Source organism: Oryctolagus cuniculus, chromosome 2 (genome assembly GCF_051225735.1).
Source record: "Oryctolagus cuniculus isolate XC-2025 breed Fujian yellow rabbit chromosome 2, ASM5122573v1, whole genome shotgun sequence".
Taxonomy (NCBI): Eukaryota; Metazoa; Chordata; class Mammalia; order Lagomorpha; family Leporidae; genus Oryctolagus; species Oryctolagus cuniculus.
In genome coordinates, this window is record NC_142868.1 from 183,923,789 (window position 1) to 183,942,418 (window position 18,630).

General features: G+C 54.7%; 1 protein-coding gene across 10 annotated transcripts in view; it reads right to left on the reverse strand.

The window, feature by feature from the left end:
- The window catches only part of KLHL29 (kelch like family member 29), a 283,481-nt gene that overhangs the window by 102,351 nt on the left and 162,500 nt on the right, over positions 1-18,630 (reverse strand). For all 10 annotated transcript variants that reach the window (XR_007918320.3, XM_008254789.5, XM_008254788.5 and 7 more), the window contains one exon: positions 17,185-17,514. Coding sequence is in view for 9 of the 10 variants with exons in the window: in XM_008254788.5 (XP_008253010.2) it covers positions 17,185-17,514 (330 nt within the window). In the remaining variant the exon portion in view is untranslated. The remainder of the gene's footprint in view (positions 1-17,184; positions 17,515-18,630) is intronic.

Below are 18,630 nucleotides of genomic sequence, written 5' to 3' on the forward strand. Positions count from 1 at the left end.
GGCTGCCCCACGGCAGCCTCTCCTCTGCCTTCACACGCCCTTCTCTGCGGGTCGCCTCCTCCTCCTTTTCTTATAGAGACACTTGTCGCTGGAGTTGGGGCCCACACTGACCTCGGGTCCTCTCATCTCAGCATCTGTGCCTTACCCAGAGCTGCAAAGACTCTTTTCCAAAGGTGGTCTTTCAGAAGCTCCAGGTGGGCTTATATTTTGGGGGCCGCTACATAGAGAGTGCTTGCAAGTAGAACCCTGTTTTCTCACCAGTTTGAATGTGTTAAAGAGGAGCCGAGCCGGGCTCCTTTGGAGGTGCGCATCCTTAAATATTGCTCAACTCCCAACCGGGTGGGGTGCAAGCAGAAATCTCAGCAAGGTCACAGATGTCAAGTGCAGGGTCAGGCACACAGCCTGGGCCACCCAACCGTGTCTTCAGCTACAAACTGGACGGCAGACCCTGGGAAGTCCCCGTGGGGCAGGGCAGTCTCACTGGCCAGTCCCCTGGGACACTAGAGACCTTAGGGCCTTCCCATCCCCCACCCTTCACCACCACTCCCGGCTCAGAGCTGGCGCTTAGAAATGTTAAATAACAATAATAATAATAACACATCTGAGTGTGACGCTTTAATAGCCAATCTGTCATTCTCCCACTTTATTTCTGAGATCTTAAGAACGGTGCCCTCCCTGCACAAAACATCAGGGTGTATTTATATTAAAAACGAAACTAATTAAAATGTTTGAAAACCATAAACCACACCACCATAAAACAGCGGCAGCCCTATTTTTCCAGTCTAAAAAGATTTTTCTTTCTCCTTTTGTGGCTGGCCCTGATGAGCAAACTCCTGGGAGCTGGGACTCCCAGGAGGCAGGAGGCTGGAGGGAACTGAGCAAGGCCTCTGCTTCCCAGAACCCACAGCCAGAGGCTGGACCCAGCTGGAGGACAAGCTCCCCTTAAGGTAATCAGAAGCCCGCCACTTAATGAGCAGTTGCGGTTTGGGAGTTTTTCAAGGGTGGCTCAGGAGTGGAATGTGAGTGCTTAAATATAGCAGCATGGGGTGGGAGTGTGGCGCAGTGCTTAAGACGCATGCATCCCACACCAGGGTACCTGGGTTCAATTCCTGGTCCCCCTCCTCACTCCGGCTTCCTCCTGCGCACCCTGGGAAACAGCACTGATGTGCAAGTAGTTGGCTGCCTGCTCCCCGTGTGGGAGACCTGGATTGAGCCTGAGCTGTTGAGGACATTTGGGGGATGGAACGGCTGATGGGAGATCTCCCTGCGTCTCCCTGCCTCTGGAAGAAACATCAGCACAACAAGAAGCTAGCACGAGGGTTCTGCAGGGCCCCAAGGCCATGGCTGGGGCGTGTGGCCGCAGCGTAAGGGGGATCCGCTGCTTCTGCCTGCGACTCAGGCTGACCTCCGTCACAAATGGGTCATTATCCAACAAGGAACCAGCGGGCCACAAGCGCTTCTAAGCAAACAAAGCATGACTGTTTGTTGAGTGAATAAACAAAAGAGGAGCAAGCTGTGTGCAAGATGGTGGGCGGATAGGCAGGGCGTGGGCGGTGGGGCCCGCACTGACTTCACTCTGGGAGAACACGAGAGGAGCCAGCAAGATGCCCTGGCTAAATGCTTACATTTCCCGTTTTTTCAGAGGTGAGTTCATTTCTTTAAGAAGACAAGTCCCTTGGAGTTTAAGGCAGAACTCCTATCCCATAGGCTGTATCTCAATAGCGTGTATTGTCTGTCTAATACTGGGGTGGGGGTTTCACTGGGCATTTCCTTCACTCACATGTAACCCCTCGAACGTGGTATTATTGCTGTCCCATGTTACTCATGAGGGAGGTGAGGCCACAGAATGGTTCAGCAGCTCACCAGTACCGTGAACCCAAGGCTGACCTGTCTCTGAGGCCTTGCTCTGCCTTGCGCCGGAGTTGGGGTGTGCTGCTGATTGCGGCTGGGTGCGGGCGTGCAGAGGAGAAGGTCAGGCTGGGTGAGGTCGGCAGTGGGGGGGTCACCAAGGGCCTTGAGCTGCTCTCCTTTCAGAGCAGGTCTGGAGTAACTGCATGTTTTCAAAGCAGTCATGAGTGTGGGGGGTGGGCAGAGCAGAGGCAGCAGGCTCGGAGGAGGGGCTGTCTCCACCCTCTACGTGAGCTATGATGCACAACAGGGCCCCAGACTAAGGCAGAGGAAGTGGAAATGGAGGGAAAGGATGGACTCGGGAAATGGGACAGGCGGTGATGGGGAGGGATGAGGGGAGTGCCCAGTGGGCGGCACAGAAGGGCAGGTGCTGGGCCTGGCTCCTGAGCCGTCCGTGCAGAGGGAGGAGCAGGCTTGGGGCCGGTTCTGGGCATTTTATAGTTGGGGCCCTGGTGGCTAGCTAAGGGTGTCTAGATGATCAGGGAAAAGACCTGGGAGTTGGAGGCCTGAGTTCAAGTCCCGTTTCCAGCACTTACAAGCCCGAGTGTGGAATTAGTCCCCCGGCTTCTGCAAGCTGTTTCTCGCGTGTCAACGGGGTCATGGCAGACTTAGCACACAGGCTTGTTGTCAGAGCCGCGACAAAATACGGAAGCTCCTGACACAGTGCCTGGCCCGCCATAAAGAGTGGAACACAACAAAACAAAGAGCAGCCACAAACACACAACTACCACCACAACCAGCAACCCACAGAATGTGGGTCGGGGCTCAGGAGCCCTGGGCGCACAGCTCTGGAGTTGAGATCATGGGGTGGATTAGGGGACGTCTCATTTCACAGAGAACAAGCGATTGTTTAACAAAAGGCCTGACTTTGGGGTTCCTTTGGTCATCAAGGTGTCATGTACATTTCAACATATATTTAACTTCTCTGTAGACTTGACCAGTGGCCCCCCCCCCCCCCGAGATGCTCTACAAAGAACCAGGGGCGGCCTGACACGTGACAATACAATTCTGTGGAAAAGCAGACCATGGTTTTCCAAAGCACACAGCTCTTTTTCAGCAAGGCAAGTGGATTTCCATGACGACACCGTCTACCCACAATTCAATTTGATCGTTCAACACATATTTACTGAACACATAACAGGCAAGTGTGAGGTGCTGGCAATTTCAAACCTCAGAACACAAGGTCTTTTGTCTCAAGGACCTGCATTCCAGATGTAGAGAGACAAGTGGACAGGAGAAGGCCACGCGATGCATGCATCGTAATAACACGGAGTCTGTCCCAGACAGCAGACACTGCCGTGAGTGCTCTGCATTATTAATTCATTTTCTCTCCCCTGCAACCCAGCCACGAGGCTGTACTATGACCCTATGGAGGAGGAAACCAAGGCTCTGAGTGAGCAGCTTGCGAAGGATCACGGAGGGAGAAATCGGAAGAGTCAGGGTTCAACCCTGCGCCGTCTAAACCTGGTGTCCGGGCTCCTGACCCCGTCACAGTGATGCCAAAGAGACACGTGATGGACTTGGTATGCCATGGACAGCCCACCTGGGATGGACAGATGCGGCTGCCTAACCAAAGGGTTGGTCCACACTGCACGTAAAGGAATCCCTTGACCCTGATGCCTCTCAAACACACAGAAACCCCCTCTTCTCTCTGGACGCCATCTGCCATGGACAGAAGTCACACCGGAAGTCCCAGAGCAGGGGACACTCCTAATGACTTCCCAATGAACTGCAAGCACACTGGCAATGGTCATAGAATGGAGTCCCTGGAGTCCCTGGATGGGGCGGGGTCAGGTACAGAGGGGATTCTGAGCAGGCAAAGCCAGAGACAGCCCAAGGGTCCACCTGCTCTTCTCAGACCTACTGGGCAGGTGGAGACCAGGAGCTCCCTCCCTAACCTCCTTCAGATTTTCCTTGGCAGGGGCAGCTGCTCCTCTGCTCCAAGCCACATTCCTGGTTTGCTAACAGAAAACAGGACCTGGCTGCCATCAGGAAGCCCCACTTATTTTTCATGGGGCCACACAGAGACACTAGGGTCTGAGTTAAAGGGTGAGGGGCTGTAGTGTGGCATCCTGGGAAGCTCCCAGCTACCTTCTGGCCTGGAGTCTGGGTCTGGCCCCACAGCCAGCAGGTGGTGGAGCACTCCGGGATGGAGCAACGGGACCAAGAAGCCCACCTGCAGGTGCAGTCGCCTGGTCGAAGCTTTTCCGCCAGGGACGAAGTTGCTGACCGACTGCCTGACCACCATGTGTGAGCACTCAAGTCTTTGCCACCAAGAGGGCCACAGGCAGGTGTGAGTGGCAGTGGGACGGCTGGTGCTGACTTAGCAATGTCATCCCCCCCCACCCCTCCAGGCCCGACTGTGAAACCAGAGCTGCAGGCACTGAAGGGCTGAGACCCAAGCTTATCTGGAAGCTTCTACAAGAAAAGTGTGGGCTGTGGCACTTGCTAGCTCCTGAGAGGAGGAGATACCCTGCTCAGCTTGCAGAGCCCCCGACCTGCCAGGGGCAGGCTCTCCTGTGGCTCTGCGAGCAGTTAGGGCCACGGGGCCCCATCAGCCTGCTGAGCAAACTGCTGGGCTCCCCAAAATGGACAATTCCAAATGCCAAGCACCAGTTTCTTCCCCGGTTATTTACCAGGAACACGATGTGGCACCGTGCAATCTAATTCATAAAGCCTTCTTAATGCCGCTCTGTCACAGTATTCACAACACTCCTTTCTAATCGCAGCAGATGACAAGTTGCCACTATTGAATTCCCATTAACATGAATTATGGGTACAATATATTTTGCCCAATACCGTCTCCTCAGCCTCATATTGTCAGGGAATCAAAATCACACCCTCAGCACATTTCTGACGGCCCAGCGGCCTGGCTCCTGGACCGGGCTGGGTTCTGGAGCTCCAGCAGGTGAATCTGTGAATCAGACTCACCCTCAAAGCCGGGCATGCGTCGGCCTCGAGGCAGCCCGCGTCTCTGCATTCCGAGTAGCAGCCTGAGGAGGTCGTAAGCCCGGCTCTGGAGCCCAACAGCCCTTTGCTGGCTGCCTGATTAACCCTGGGCAGGATTTAACCTCCCTGGGATGAGGGGCGGGTCACTGTGGCACTGACACCAGCAGCTGATGGGCGGGGGCACTCCACCAGCACGAGCCACAGACACCATGGCGACAAGAAGGGCCAGTTCCCCAAGGAGGCAGCACGGGGCCTGGCTGGCTGGAGGAAGTGATGTGTGCCCACCCTGCCCCTCCCCCTGCCCTGGGGCTGGCTGGCAGATGGAAGTGACGTGTGTCCTGGGATGGCTTCTGGGTGCACGGGGTTCATGTGCGACAGCTCCCTCTCCTGGTCTCCAGCCCGGGTGACCTCTGACCCACAGTCTGTGTGAATTGGGGCGTTTGTTTAAATCCAGCACTTTGGCCTGCCTGTCTCATTTAGACCTCACAGTGGCTTGGGGCAGTGGGCATTCTTCTCTGCAGCTTATAGGTAGAATGTGACGACCCTGCTTTGAGGCGGTTTAGCAGGTCAAGTGTAGAGATGGGCCTTGAACTCCTCTTCTGTCCCTCATCTGGGGTGTTTCTCACCACCTCAAGGAGCCTCCTTAAAATGAACTCCCTTGCCGTCCTGGGAGGCATCCAGTGGGGAGGGGGCTGAAGACAAAACGCACACCCACAGTGACTGCTTGCTTCTTCCCGCACTGACCCTGACACTCACTGATGGCGGCCAGCGACACTGCTGCAGCTCCTCTTCCCAGTGCAGGCTTGAATCCACTGAGGAGTGCTGAGGGCCGAGCCAGAGGGAGCCACCCTCTGGAGCTTGGGTATATCCAAGCCCATGTTGGCAACACCTGTGGACAGACTGAGTACTCAGACTGCCCTTCTGGGATGGAACTCAGCAGGCTGAAAGCAGCCCTTGATGGGTCTACCAGCCACACACTACTACGTCTAAGAAGAAAGCAAGAAACCATGAGAGAGGGGGAGGGGGAGGAAACTGAAGACAGCTGGAGGCATGGGGCTGGACCCCGTAATCCTGCCCTCCTTTTGGTCTTGACATTTGTGGTTGTTTCAAACCACTGATGAGCAAAACTGCTTCTCTGGGGAGCCTGTAGCTATACCTCTCGTGATGTCACTAGCACTGGGGACAGATGTTCACTGAATGTTCACCTAGTTGCTTATTCAACAAATTTTCCAGAAAGTTGTTCTGAGATGGGCCTCTGCAGAGCTGTACGTGCCGGGACTCTGGAGCGAGACTGCCCAATCTTGCTGAGTGATCTTGGACAAGGTACCGAGTCTGTCTTGTCTCTGAAGTCGAGATAAACATGGAATAGAATGGAAACCCCAGACATTAATCCATGCATCTACAGTAAACTAATCTTGGACAAATAAGCTAAAATCATTCTCTGGAGAAAGGACAATCTCTTCAACAAATGGTGTTGGGAAAATTGCATTTCCCATGCAGAAGTTTGAAACAAGATCCGTATCTAACACTCCATATAAAAATCAACTCACAGTGGATAAAGGATTTAAATTAATACCTGAAACTATCAAATTAGTAGAGGAAAAAAAAGGGGAAATGCTGCAAGATATTGATTGGCCTTGGTGAAGACTGCTTGGATAAGACCCCAGAAGTACAAAGATAGACAAAGGGGATTACATCAAGCTAAGAAGCTTCCGCACCACAAAGGAAAAAAACAAAGTGAAAACACAACTGACAGAATGGGAAAAAATATTTGCAAACCATGCATCTGATACAAGGTCATTACCCAGACTATATAAGGATCTCAAGAAACACGACAACAACAACACAAACAATCCGTATAAGAAATGGGCAAAGAATATGAATAGGCATTTTTCAAAGGATGAAATACCATTGGCCAACAGATGCATAAAAGAATGCTTAGGATCACTAGCCATCAGAGAAATGCAAATAATAACCACAATGAGGTTTCACCTCACCCCAGTTACAATGGCTATCATCTAAAAACAAAAACCAACAAATGCTGGTGAGGATGTAGAGAAAAAGGTATCCATCCTAATACACTACTGGTGGAGATGCAAATACATAAAATCATTATGGAAAACAGTATGGAGGTTCCTCAGAAAATTTAAAATAGATCTACCATATGACCCAGCTGTCCCACTCCTGGGAATATAGCCAAATGAAATTAAATCAGCATATGAAAGAGTTACTTATACTCCTACATTTATAGCAGTTCAAGTCACAATAGCTAAGCTATGGAATCAAGCTAGATGTCCATCAACTGATGACTGGATAAAGAAAATGTGCTTTATGTACATGATGGAATGCTACTTAGCCATAGAAAAGAATGAAATCCTGACATTTGCAACAAAATGAATGCAACTGGAGATCATTATGCTAAGTGAAAGAAGCCAGGCCCAGAAAGACAGATATCACCTTTTCTCTTACTTGTGGTAGTTAATATATTTGGAGAATATAAAGAGTGTGTGAATGTCACATAATTTGATATACAGCTATAAATATGTTTCACTGAATCATACCATGTAAATAACAACATACTCTTATTTTACATGTTGATAAAAGAAATGGGGGGGGGATAATGAGGACTCTTGGAATTCTAGTAATGTTTTGTTCTTAATTTGGGTGTTGGTTATGAGTATGGTCAGAGGAAAAATCTCATCTGTGCATTTCTTGGTCTGTATACTGTATTTCAACAAAATGATTAAACATACAGTAGGGGTAGTAATAATGATCTCAGAGGGTTGGAAGGAGGTGTACAGAGGTGAGTGTTGGTGAAGTGCTTGGGAAAAAGTCATTACATGGGTGCCCCAAACTAAATTAACAAATGCGAAAGCTACAGGGCATTGTGGGCAGGGAGGAGGAACCTTCGGAGACGAGATGAACATCTGACGAAGGGTGTGGTCCTGGGGCTTCAAATGCTTCAGGAGAGATGAGAAGGGACACAGGGCCTTACACCAGAGCTTTGATGCTGCAAAACCCTACTTCCCACATCACGTCTGGATGCTGGTCCCGAGAGTGAACCCACGAGGGTGCCACCTGGGCTCACCACGTGGGTCCTGGCTTCGTCCTCCTCAGCACAGGCACCCACAGAAATCACGGGCGGCTGCTCTGCGCTGTTGGCTCAGTCAGCAGGCAGGTGTGGATGACCTCAAAGCATTTTTCTCCCCAACCCCACATTAGGGAGTTCCTGCCTCACAGGAACCAGTGAAACTGAGTTAGTACCACAGAAGACAGTGTGATAGGTATTAGAATAGGGATACAAACCAAAGTATAAAGGGACAGGAGAAAGAACAGCAAAAAACCAATTTTCCCTCTCCCACAGGGCTCAGTTATGAAATGTACAGGTGCTTTTCTGGGCATACAAAAGCAGGAATGAAAATTCTAGGAAGTGGGAGTGGTCAGTGCAAAAGTCCTGGGGAATGAGGGGTCCTCGAGTTTGGGGAATTGTGGTTTGGCTAAAGTGGGTGATGGAGGTAAAACTCTCCAGAGGCCTCGGGGCTCAGGTACCCAGGGTGTTGGTGGCTCTCCCTCAGCCAGAAACACAGGCCCACGGAGCCCAGGAGCATGGTGGCAGTAGGCTCTGCTCTGGTGTTGGTGTTCAGGGAGGCTACAGACGGCAGAACCCATCAGCAGTGGCGCATGCAGGGATGAGTGACTAATAGCGAGAGGTGTTTGCAAAGGTCCCTGCAGCTGTTTTTAGCAAACAGATGTGAGGTCTGGGAGGTGGAAGGCGGCACCCACGGCTTTTGCTTGGGAGCTGGCCACGTAACCGAGACAGCTGCTTTTTATTTATTTTTTACACAACCAGGAAATGTGTTGGTGCCCAGGACAAGGATGCTTCCAGTTCTCTATTTCTGGAACTCTCTGGCTTTACGCATTCCTGGGGTGTCAACTTTCCCCTCAGGCCTGCAGCCTGGGGGTGACAGCAGTCCCACCCAGACCCCGATATGTCTGCAGGACCGATTCCTCTTTTCTCACAACTCTTCTTCAGAAGAAAGAAGAGTTTTCCAGAAACCCCTAGGCTGGGCTGTCCTGACATCGCATTGGCCAGAACTGGGTCACATGACCCCTTCCTCAACCAATGCTGGGGATTACCCTGTCTGGTTTAGGATCCTTAGAATCCCAGCTGGGGCTCCAAGTGTGGGAGGTGGGTATCTAACAGAACTGGGGTCCCCTGAGGAAGGAAGAGGGAGAGTGGATGCTGAGCAGAGAGCCAGCAGTCCCTGCTACAGACATGAAGGGGGCTCTGTCAGGCACGGCACAGTCATAGTCCCTGGCCTGGCTGCCCCGTGGTGGCGAGAGGCACTGACTCACCCATGGGAGGGGCCGTCCCAGCCTCAGGGCCAGGGCTGACCTTTAAGGAGCAGATGGAGGACCTGGACCACGCTCCCTGTCGGCTGGGCCCTGAGTTGGGTCAGATCTGCGAGACGGGCACCCTGTGCTACGAGGGACCTCTTGTCCTGCTGACCTCCAGGAAAATGCTGCTCCCCGGTCACCAAGGTGACCAAAGAGCCTCAGAGCCATGGCCCAGGCTGGCCGCTGAGCTGGGAGAGTCAATCTCACACAGCACAGAGACCGTCAGCGTGGGAGGGGCCGGCCCACCTTTCACAGCCAACGGTGGACGCAGCGCCTGGGTGCTCCTGATGGACCTGGCCACCTAGGAAGCTGGGCTCTCACGGTTGTTCTTTCTGCCCCCGGTCCTTCAAGTCTGAAGGACTGAAACGAAGCCGTCAAATTGGAAAGCATGATTTGTGAGTGGGCTCCTCTTACCAGCCCCTCCGCAGGAGCCTCCCGGGCAGGGGGAGCCCAGGAGGGAACAGGGTTGGTGGAGCAGAACATCCGGAGGGCCTCTGGCCACCCACAGCTCCACGAAGCACTACTTGCCAAAGAGGGTGGGAAGAGGGGACAGGGACAGCACAGTTGACCTCAGTGGAGCCTCAGGAGCAGACCTAGCAAGGACAGGTCCAGCGGCCGGCAGAGGAGCATTTGTTTCCCTTAAGGGACTGTGGTCGCCACCAGTCACGAGAGGCAGGAGCGCATGACCCCTGCCTCCTGCTCCATCTACCTCGCTCCAGCCGCAGCCCAGGGCCTCCTTTCCCTGATGCCAGGAGGTTCAGAGCACTCACCTGCCGCCTCCAGGAGGCAGTGAAGGGAAGGTGAGAAAGCAGTTGACTTCCTTGAATCAAGAGGGACAGGTTGGGGCTGGTGTTATGGTGCCACGGGTTAAAGCTTCTACCTGTGATGTCAGCATCCTGTATGGACGCTGGTTCATGTTCTGGCTGTACAATTCCTATCCAGCTCTCTGTTAACGGCCTGGGAAAGCAGTGGAAGATGACCCAAGTGCTCGAGTCCCTGCCACTCACATGGGAGACCTGGAAGAAGGCTCCTGAATTCAGCTTGGCCCAGCTCTGGCCATTGTGACCCTCTGGGAGTGAACCAGTGGCTGGAAGACCTCTCTGTCTCTGTCTCTAACTCTGACTTCCAAAATAAACAAATAAATCTTAAAAAAAAAAAAAAAAAGAGGGATAGGCAGGCAGCTGACAGCGAGCCACGCTGGGGCTAGGGGCTAGCTCCTCGCTGACATCAAACCTGCTCTGCGGGAGCTGATGGTGGGCAAATGATCGCAGGTGGGGGAAGCTCACCCTGGTTATTTCCCCCAAGTTATTTTTAGCATCCCAGATAGTTGCCAGTTAACAAATAGGTTGGGTTCTGAAGGTTCATTTGTAATTTGGCTGTTTAGATTTTGGAACACACTTTCCCTGTAAAAAACAATGTTATAAATGGTGATGAGACATCCAGACTCACTCTGTAATGCCTATTTAACCCATAATGTGGCTAAAATACTGTCCTTTTGCGATGGAAAAAAAATTTGTTTAATTGCAGCATGAGTAATTAAATGAAACAGAGAAAACCATTAGAACGGAATAAGAAGTAGATTTATGTTCATCTTGAATGATGCTGTTTGCAGAAAAGCTAATTTAATTTAAGAAGAGGGCCTTCTAAGGACTTTTTGGGAATTACACGGGATTTATCCTATTAGGGAGAAAAAAGCATCAGGCCGTTCGAATCCGGCTACTGGATTCTGCATTGCATGTAACTGGTTCCCTTTCCCAATCTCAGCTCATCAGAAAGTCTTCCAGATAGAATGTGTTTTTCCACATGGATTCTCATAGGGAGAAATGCAGGGATCAGAGTCCATGGTCTCCTTGGGGGTGATTTCTGAATTCTAAGTCAGCAGTTCAACATCTACCCTTCTGCCCATACTGGGGCAAGTGTCCCACTCCATCCACTTCCGGGCAGTGACAAGTCTGACAGCCATGTCCTGGCCACTGGTGGGTACTCCTAGGTCCATGCACCTGTAAGGCCTCCGAGGGCAGCTGGCTAGACTGCTCCCTGATAACACAGTGCTTGCTGGCTGTCTTCCTGGGACTCGTCCTAACCAGTGCTTTGTGCAGATGGGGTGTAATGCAGGTGTGTGTAAGCTCAGACTCTCTCCTATCAATTCCCTACACCAGGCTGTGCGAAGGCAGTAACGGATCCCACCGATCCCTTTTCTCTGAGACATGTGAGCCCTGGCCAGAAGCTGGTGTGAAGGACTGTGTAGGCGCATGTGCTGAGAATACTGAGGGGGTACACTGCCAACATGCCACAGATCCTTCCCACCCCTAGACACCTGCCCCTCTGCAATGTGGTCTTACAGCACCTCCTCTCCATGAGGAGTTAGCTTTGCCTTCCCCTTATATCTGCATTGTCATGCACTTGCTGTAACTGATGGGATTTAAGAAATCTCGAGACCAACATGGGAATGGTCCTGAGTTGGCCAGATGGAAGGTGACAGGCCACGTGGGAACAGGGGGTAGCTTGGCTGACAGTTGCCCAACCTGGCTATGTGAACAAAACCATCCTTGATCATCCAGCCACTGGCCAGCCCGCAGCTGACCACAGACACATGAGAGACCCCAGCACAGATCAGCTGAGCCAGCCCAGACCATCACTGAGTGTTGACCCACGGAATTGTGCAGGCCCTCAGCCACTAAGTTTTGGGGGTGATTTTTTAGCCAGCGAAAGCTACCTCAAGAACACATTAGACTCCAGGCACGATGTCTTCGGATTTCTTCATTTTGGAATCCATAGGTGCCTTTTTGTCCATGGTGCATTTCTGACAAATGTGGAGAAACACATCATCTTCTCCCTCTTGTGCCCCCCTTTATCAGAAGTCTCTAAGTTTGAGGCCGTCAAGTCTACCCTCCTCAAGCTGTAGGTTTTATAATGGGTGCTTTGGAAACAACGACATTTTTCAATTTTGTACACACTTTGTGATTGGCAGATGGGTTTGAAGCCAATGAAGATACAACACAAGCTGTAACTGCGACTTAAAAGTGCAGGTAAAAGCCATTAGCTCAGTACTAACACACTCAGGTCATCTCACAATGCATTATTGGGGGCTGATAATTTATCGCAAGGGAAGTCACAAAGTCTTGTTCATGGAGCAAGCAACGACTTCGGGATAAAATCATACACATCTGACAATTCCCCAAGAAAAGTGCTCGACCCATTCTCCCCACTGAGCCCACTCGGTGGCTTTTGATTATCAACATCAAGAGAAGAGGAACAGGGGTGTGGACAGAGGCATCCTTCATTCATTCACAGGTCCCAGAACCGCACGCTGGGTTTCCCATGGCCTCGCTGCCCTCCACAGGATCCCTATGGACATTCTACACCCTCTCCCCTGGGAAGGCCTCTCTCCAGAGAAGCTGGGGTCCACAGGAAAGGCTGCGTCTCTGAAGTCCCCCCATGATGACAAGGACTCAGCCTGACAGCTCTGCAGGCTCTCAAAGGTCAGGAAGCAGCTCCGGGTGCTCGGAGCCACAGCCCCGATTTCACGGCCCCTCTTGGTCCTCTCTGGGCCTCTGCACAGGCTGAGCTGCTCGCTTCACTGTCAGATTTATTTTCCAGGCTTAGCTCAGAGGGACAACGGGAACGTCTGAGCATGAGTGCTCCTGACCACAGCGAAAGAAAAGCCCTGGAATCACAGTGCGGACGGAGCGAGGATTCTGCAGGCTCCCTCTTGCAGGGACAAAATTGCATTTTATGAAGCCGTCCTTTTTCTGTTTCATCTGTCAAGCAGGTTTGCTGAGAATAATTTAGATTTCACGCAGCAGCAACTGCCAGGTATCTGCACTCCCCTCCTATCCCACGGACGGGCCGGTGCTGGGGTCAGGATTCTGCTTCTCAGCAGCACCTGCCGGCTAGGCAGCTGCCGGAGAGCCAGGGGCCAGGCAGGCAGGGGTAGGCGTGCGCTGTCCCACTTCTCAGGGCATCAGAAGGGGACAGGGACCTTTCCTAGCACCAACCACCTGGGTGTCTGTCTGCCTCCCTCCCCTTCCAACATATGGATACTTGGTTAGAAGCAAGCTACTTTTTTTTTCTATTTTGAGAGATGGGGGGGAGGGGAGAGAAGAGAGGAGAGAGGGAGGGAGAGAGAGAGAGAGATATACCAATCTTCATTTACTGGTTTACTTCCCAGATGCCCACAGTAACCGGGTCTGGGCCAGGAACTCAATCTGAGTGGCAGGGACTGAAGCATTGGAGCCAGCAGCAGCTGCATCTCAGGTGCACATAAGCAGGAAGCTGGAGTCAGGAGCTGGAGCCAGGAACTGAACTCGGGCACTGCGACATGGGGGGGGGGGCATCTTAGCTGCTAGGCTAAATGCCCGCTGCCTATGCTAACTCTGCAACACAGCTTTTATGGAGTTTCACTGCTTACCCAGCGGAGGGCACCATTTTAAGCTGCTCCACACATACCAATCCTCACAGTCCCGAGAGGAAGATGGTGTTCCCATTTTATAGACGAAGAGACTGAAGCTCAGTGGCAGAGCTGGGATTCCATCCGTCCCAGTTCCGTCTGACTCAAGAGCTTGAAGTGGTCACCTGTTGTGCCGCTCTGAGTCGACAGAGCTGGCTTAAATTTTCCCACGTATCCCACAAGAGGCAAATGTGTCCATTTTCTGGTGGGAAACCCGCTGTTTGCTGGCAGCCAGGTGGATGAGAGGAAGGAGGAGTTAGCAGAAGGCGGCTGTGGCCACGGTTACCATGGACAGCGCATTCTGCTAGGCAGCCTGGGTACGGGGAGGAGCTGGCCTGGGGGTTCTGGTCCTAACTCACTCGGTGGCCTCGGCCAGCAGTGTTTTCTCTGGGCCGTGCCATTCTGACTGCACACCTGAGGCAGCTGGATGGCGTGGTCTCTATGCCCCTCTCAGAACCCGGGAGGACGCCGTCTATTGGCCTGAGCAAGGTGGGTGCGTCTGTGTGTTGAGGGGCGGGGAAGGGGAGCCTGCTGGACCCTCGTGGTGCCTCCATGGTTCAGGAGTCTGTGTTTACACCAAAGACATGCAAGAACTCTTCTGGCCACAGACAACGAAGAATCAGGAACATCAGCTCAGGCCTGAGGGCAGCAGTGACAGAGAGGAGTGTCAGCCTGTTGCTAAGTGGCTGCAGGGGGCACAGCCAGCCTCCCCCACCCCGGGGAGCTGTAGCTGTTCCCGCGGGCCTGGCAGAAGCAGTCCCAGCTCTAGGAATGGGCTGGCACCAGGCCCCGGGGCTGGGAGGAAGGGGTGAGGACTGGATGCTGGGGCTGTCACCCACCCGTGCAGCACGCGGCCCTCGCCCTGCTCCCTGCCCAGCCAAGGAGGGGGCATTAAAGCCTGAGAGCTGGTCCTTGGCCCAGAGGCCCCTTTCTCGGGGGACCTTTCCCAGAGTTCCCGTGGGTGCCCTGGCCCAAACGGGGCATGAGTCCTTCATGGAGGAAGCCAGGCCTTCATCCGACTCCGGGGCAGCTGGACTCCCAGCTCTGCCCCTCCCCGCTTCCGTAGAGCAGGGGCCAGCTCTGTGGGCTCCCGGCTCTCCTTTCAGGAAAGGGCCCTGAGGTTGAAACGCTGTGGCGTTCCTCTTGCTGACTCTCCTTCTGTGTGGGGGCACACGAGCTGCCTTCCTCCCCAGAGCACCCCTGAGCCCCGACCTCCCCAGCACAGCGCCCTTTCCTGCCTGCTGGGATTCTGGCTCCTGTCTTCGGAAGCCTGAGCCTGATGAGGTTGGAAATGAACCCTGTCCTTACAGGGGGCAGTGCTGGGCCCCACACCCAGCCCACCTGCATCCGGTGACAGCGGCATGGAGTGACCACAGCGTCCGGGTGGGACTGACTACTGGCAGGCTCTGTTCTGTCCTCAGGATTCTGCACCTGTTTTCACTCATGACTTGGATCCTCGTGACTTGGGCAGTCAGGGACTATTTCCTTTTCCCATTTTACAGACATGAGGTCCTGATAGGTTAGGTGACTTGTCCAGGGTCACTCAGCTAGCCAGCACTGGATTGGAATTCAAATCCAGGCAGCCCGTCTTCCAAGTCTGGCTTTATCCACTCCACCAAACCCTCCTCTGCCAATAACTCCAACAGCAGCAGGCCCCCTGGTCACACTGCCCAGGCCACATATATGTCACCCACTGGCCTGTGAGCTCCCCGAGGGTAAGAGACCCAGGCACCCGGGTTTGGGCCTGCCTTGCAAGTGATGTGATCTTGGCATGGGTAAGACACAGGTTGGGACACAGGCCTCTGGGTGGGCAGCAGTGAGGAGGCATCGTGGCCCAGATGGAGCAGCTGTGTCCTGGGTGGAGCTGCCGTGGGCTGCTGGCCTCCCAAGCACCCCTAGGAAGCCAGGGTGAAACCCGCACTTCCGTTCCACCCAACAAACCGCTGCAGGAAGGAGACGGGCTGCAGATGGGCGAGAGACGGACGTGGAATTTTACTCCTCTGTCGTCACACACCAAGGAACTGGCTGCGCTCGCAGCCTGAACTCTCTTTCACCCCCACCCCCGCTCCCAGGCCTTGTCCTGCTGTTGTTTTCTGTCTGAGCCTGGGTTCCAGTCCTCCCACGTGGCTGTGGTTTGGGGCCTGTCCAGTGAGGCATGGCGACTGCTGAGCTGCTTTGGGGCAAAGCAGGAGCCAAGTGGGCAGGGCAGCCCCACCAGGGAGCTGAGGGCACTCAGTCCCCTGCACCTCCCTTGCCTGGCTCAGCCGGAGAGCTGCCCCCAGAAGCAGCCTGACGCTGTCCCTTAAAAGGCATCCACCAGCAAGTGGGTGTCCTGAATCCAGCCTCCATCTCCCACCCGGAGCCGTCAGTGCCCAGCCCCCGAGCCTGCCATGCTGGGGAGCTCCTGCCAGATGTGGCTGGTGGGCCAGGGTTGGCTCCAGGGGGCAGCGGTCATGGCACGGCACGGGAGCAGTGCTGGGAGCTGGCGCCCAGGGGGAGCAGTGGGCTGGGCTGGGCTGGGCTGGGGGCAGCATGCCCAAATAATCCTTCATCTCCCCTGCCCGCCATTCCTTCCCTGCCCGCCTCGGTGGGGTGGCGTTTTCATAACAGGAAAATAAATCAATAAGGCGCTGTGGCGAGATGTCAGCGCGCTGTGCGCCGGCCTGCAATAGCTCCATTGTCTCAGCCTGGCCAAGCTCTGTGGCCGGCACACTCGGACGTTCCCTGGCAGCAGCGCTGAAAGGGGGCTTGGAGAACCATGGCGACAAAGGCACTGCACACCTGGAGCGCGCCGCCCAGCGCCACAGCCGCTCACAATGGCCGGGCTGGGGCTTCTTGCCTTTCATTTCTCTGGCAACTTTTATGAACGCAGGAAAAGAAAAGATGAGACATACACACACACATAGACAAACACACACTTGCACACGTGTGCTCCCACACGCAGGCTGGCCTGGCCAGGCTTCCTGGGAGGCAGCACTGAATGGACGGCACACACGCAGAGGCAGCCTGGACGGGGATGAATGGGCTTCCTGCTGTGGCCAGGGGCCGGCCCTCCAGGCCTCAGGCCCGAGGCGCTCTGAGCAGCAAGCACCAGGGAGACCAGTGTGGCTCAAAGCCAGGCACAGCCCTGCGACACAGCCAGTTGGGTGACACAGACCGCAGCTTTCCCTAGGTTGTAGCCGCCTTTCCCTAGGTTGGAGCAGTGGCCTGCAGGCCTGTGATGGTGCCAGTCCTGGATCCACCGCAGATGGGCCCTGTGGCCTTGGACCATCCTCCACCGTTGGGTGGGGAGGATAGAGGACTGTGCTCCCAGCGTCACTGGGAGGCTCAGAGGGGACCATGGGGTGAGACCCCCTCAGTCCTGCAGTCAAGACGGGGACGCTGAGAGCCGTTCTGCCCCCTCACTTCCCCTTGGCATCTCCCTGCAAACCCACGTCACTGGCGCCCAGCTCCTGCCCAGAGAGGAGCCAAAGTCTTACCTTGGTGGTGACTGCAGAGGCAGAGCTGGCCACAAGGCTGGTGATGGTCTCGCTGCTGCCAGTGGTGCAGGGCGCCGGGGCCGTGGCGGGTGTGGGCAGCCGGGAGGGTACCACGGGCAGCGGCAGGAGGCCGGGCCGGGCGCTGAGGCTGCTGGCTGTGCCACCCCCAGCCCCAGATGTGACGCTGCAGATGCTGGTGGTCCCATGTGTGCCGTTCACGCTCCACTCGCGCCGGTCCCAGCCCACCCGGTACTCTCTTTCGAAGCGACTGTGGTGCCGGGACATCTCGGTGGGCCGCGGCGGCTTTTCGCAGGGGAACAGAGCCCGGACCTGCAGGCACAGAGTAGAGGACGGTGGGTCAGACACACCACGGTGCTGCGGGAGTGGAGATGGTTGGCAGCCACGGGGCCCCTGGGCCCCCTCTCTGGGCTCCGTCGTGGCACGAGTTCGAGTCCCAGGCATGGCAAACCTGCAGAGACTTTGTCATTAGTTACTCACTTCCCAGTTATCAGGGATTTGTCCACAGCACGTGGCACGTGTGCAGGAGGAAAGCTTTGAATCCGGCTGAGGTGAAAAGCCACGCATTTTCAGGGGCCACGTCAGAGCGCCCTGAATGACACGGACCAGCACAATTGAGTAATGGCCTGGGTTTTATTCCCTCCTATTCCCCACTATGAAAAAAAAAAAATGACGCTGTGCACTCCTCCAGGGAAATCGCAGCCACGTGTGCAGGCCCGCTCCCTGGTGCTCAAGGCCCTGCACGTAACGCTCATTTGCACTTGGCAGTTCCTGTGAGGTATGGAGGGGAGGGCAGGGCCGGCCCCCACCTATGGCTGAGGGGACTTCCTGGGAATAAGTGAGCCTCGGAGGTCTGAAACCAGAGGAGAGGTGCAGGAGCCCGGCCTGGGAAGGCGTTGGGAGTTGAATTCTTAACCACAACCCTGCAGCTCCACTGGGGGCACCCCAGCCCCAGGCCTCTGGTCACCAGACCTCCCCACACGGCTGCCCGAGGACCTGGACAGGAGGCCCCCAGGGTTGCCACGGAGCCCTTGCACCCCAGGTGGCATTCTCGTGACCGGCCTGGCTGCCCCTCGGTGGGGAAAGCAGAGGCAGGGGCCACGGAGCGACGGGGACAGGAGAGAGCTCAGCAAGGCCAGGGCACGGATGGGATACTGAGGCCGGGGCTCTGCCCTGCGGTCACACCCACAGCGCCGGCCGCAGTCCAGACAGTACAGGTGTTCTTTGGCTCCTTTTATTCTCCAGCTACTTCCAGGCTGGGCTGTGAGTGCCTTTCCCATCCCGGCCATTGCTGGCTGGTGGACAGCCCACTGAGCGCTGACAGCACCTCTAATGCCTGGTCCTCTGCACTCTGGCACATCCATGCTCAGGGGCTAATTTTGTGTGCAGTTGCCAGGTGCTGCTTGAGTGGTTGGCCTGGCTCTGGGA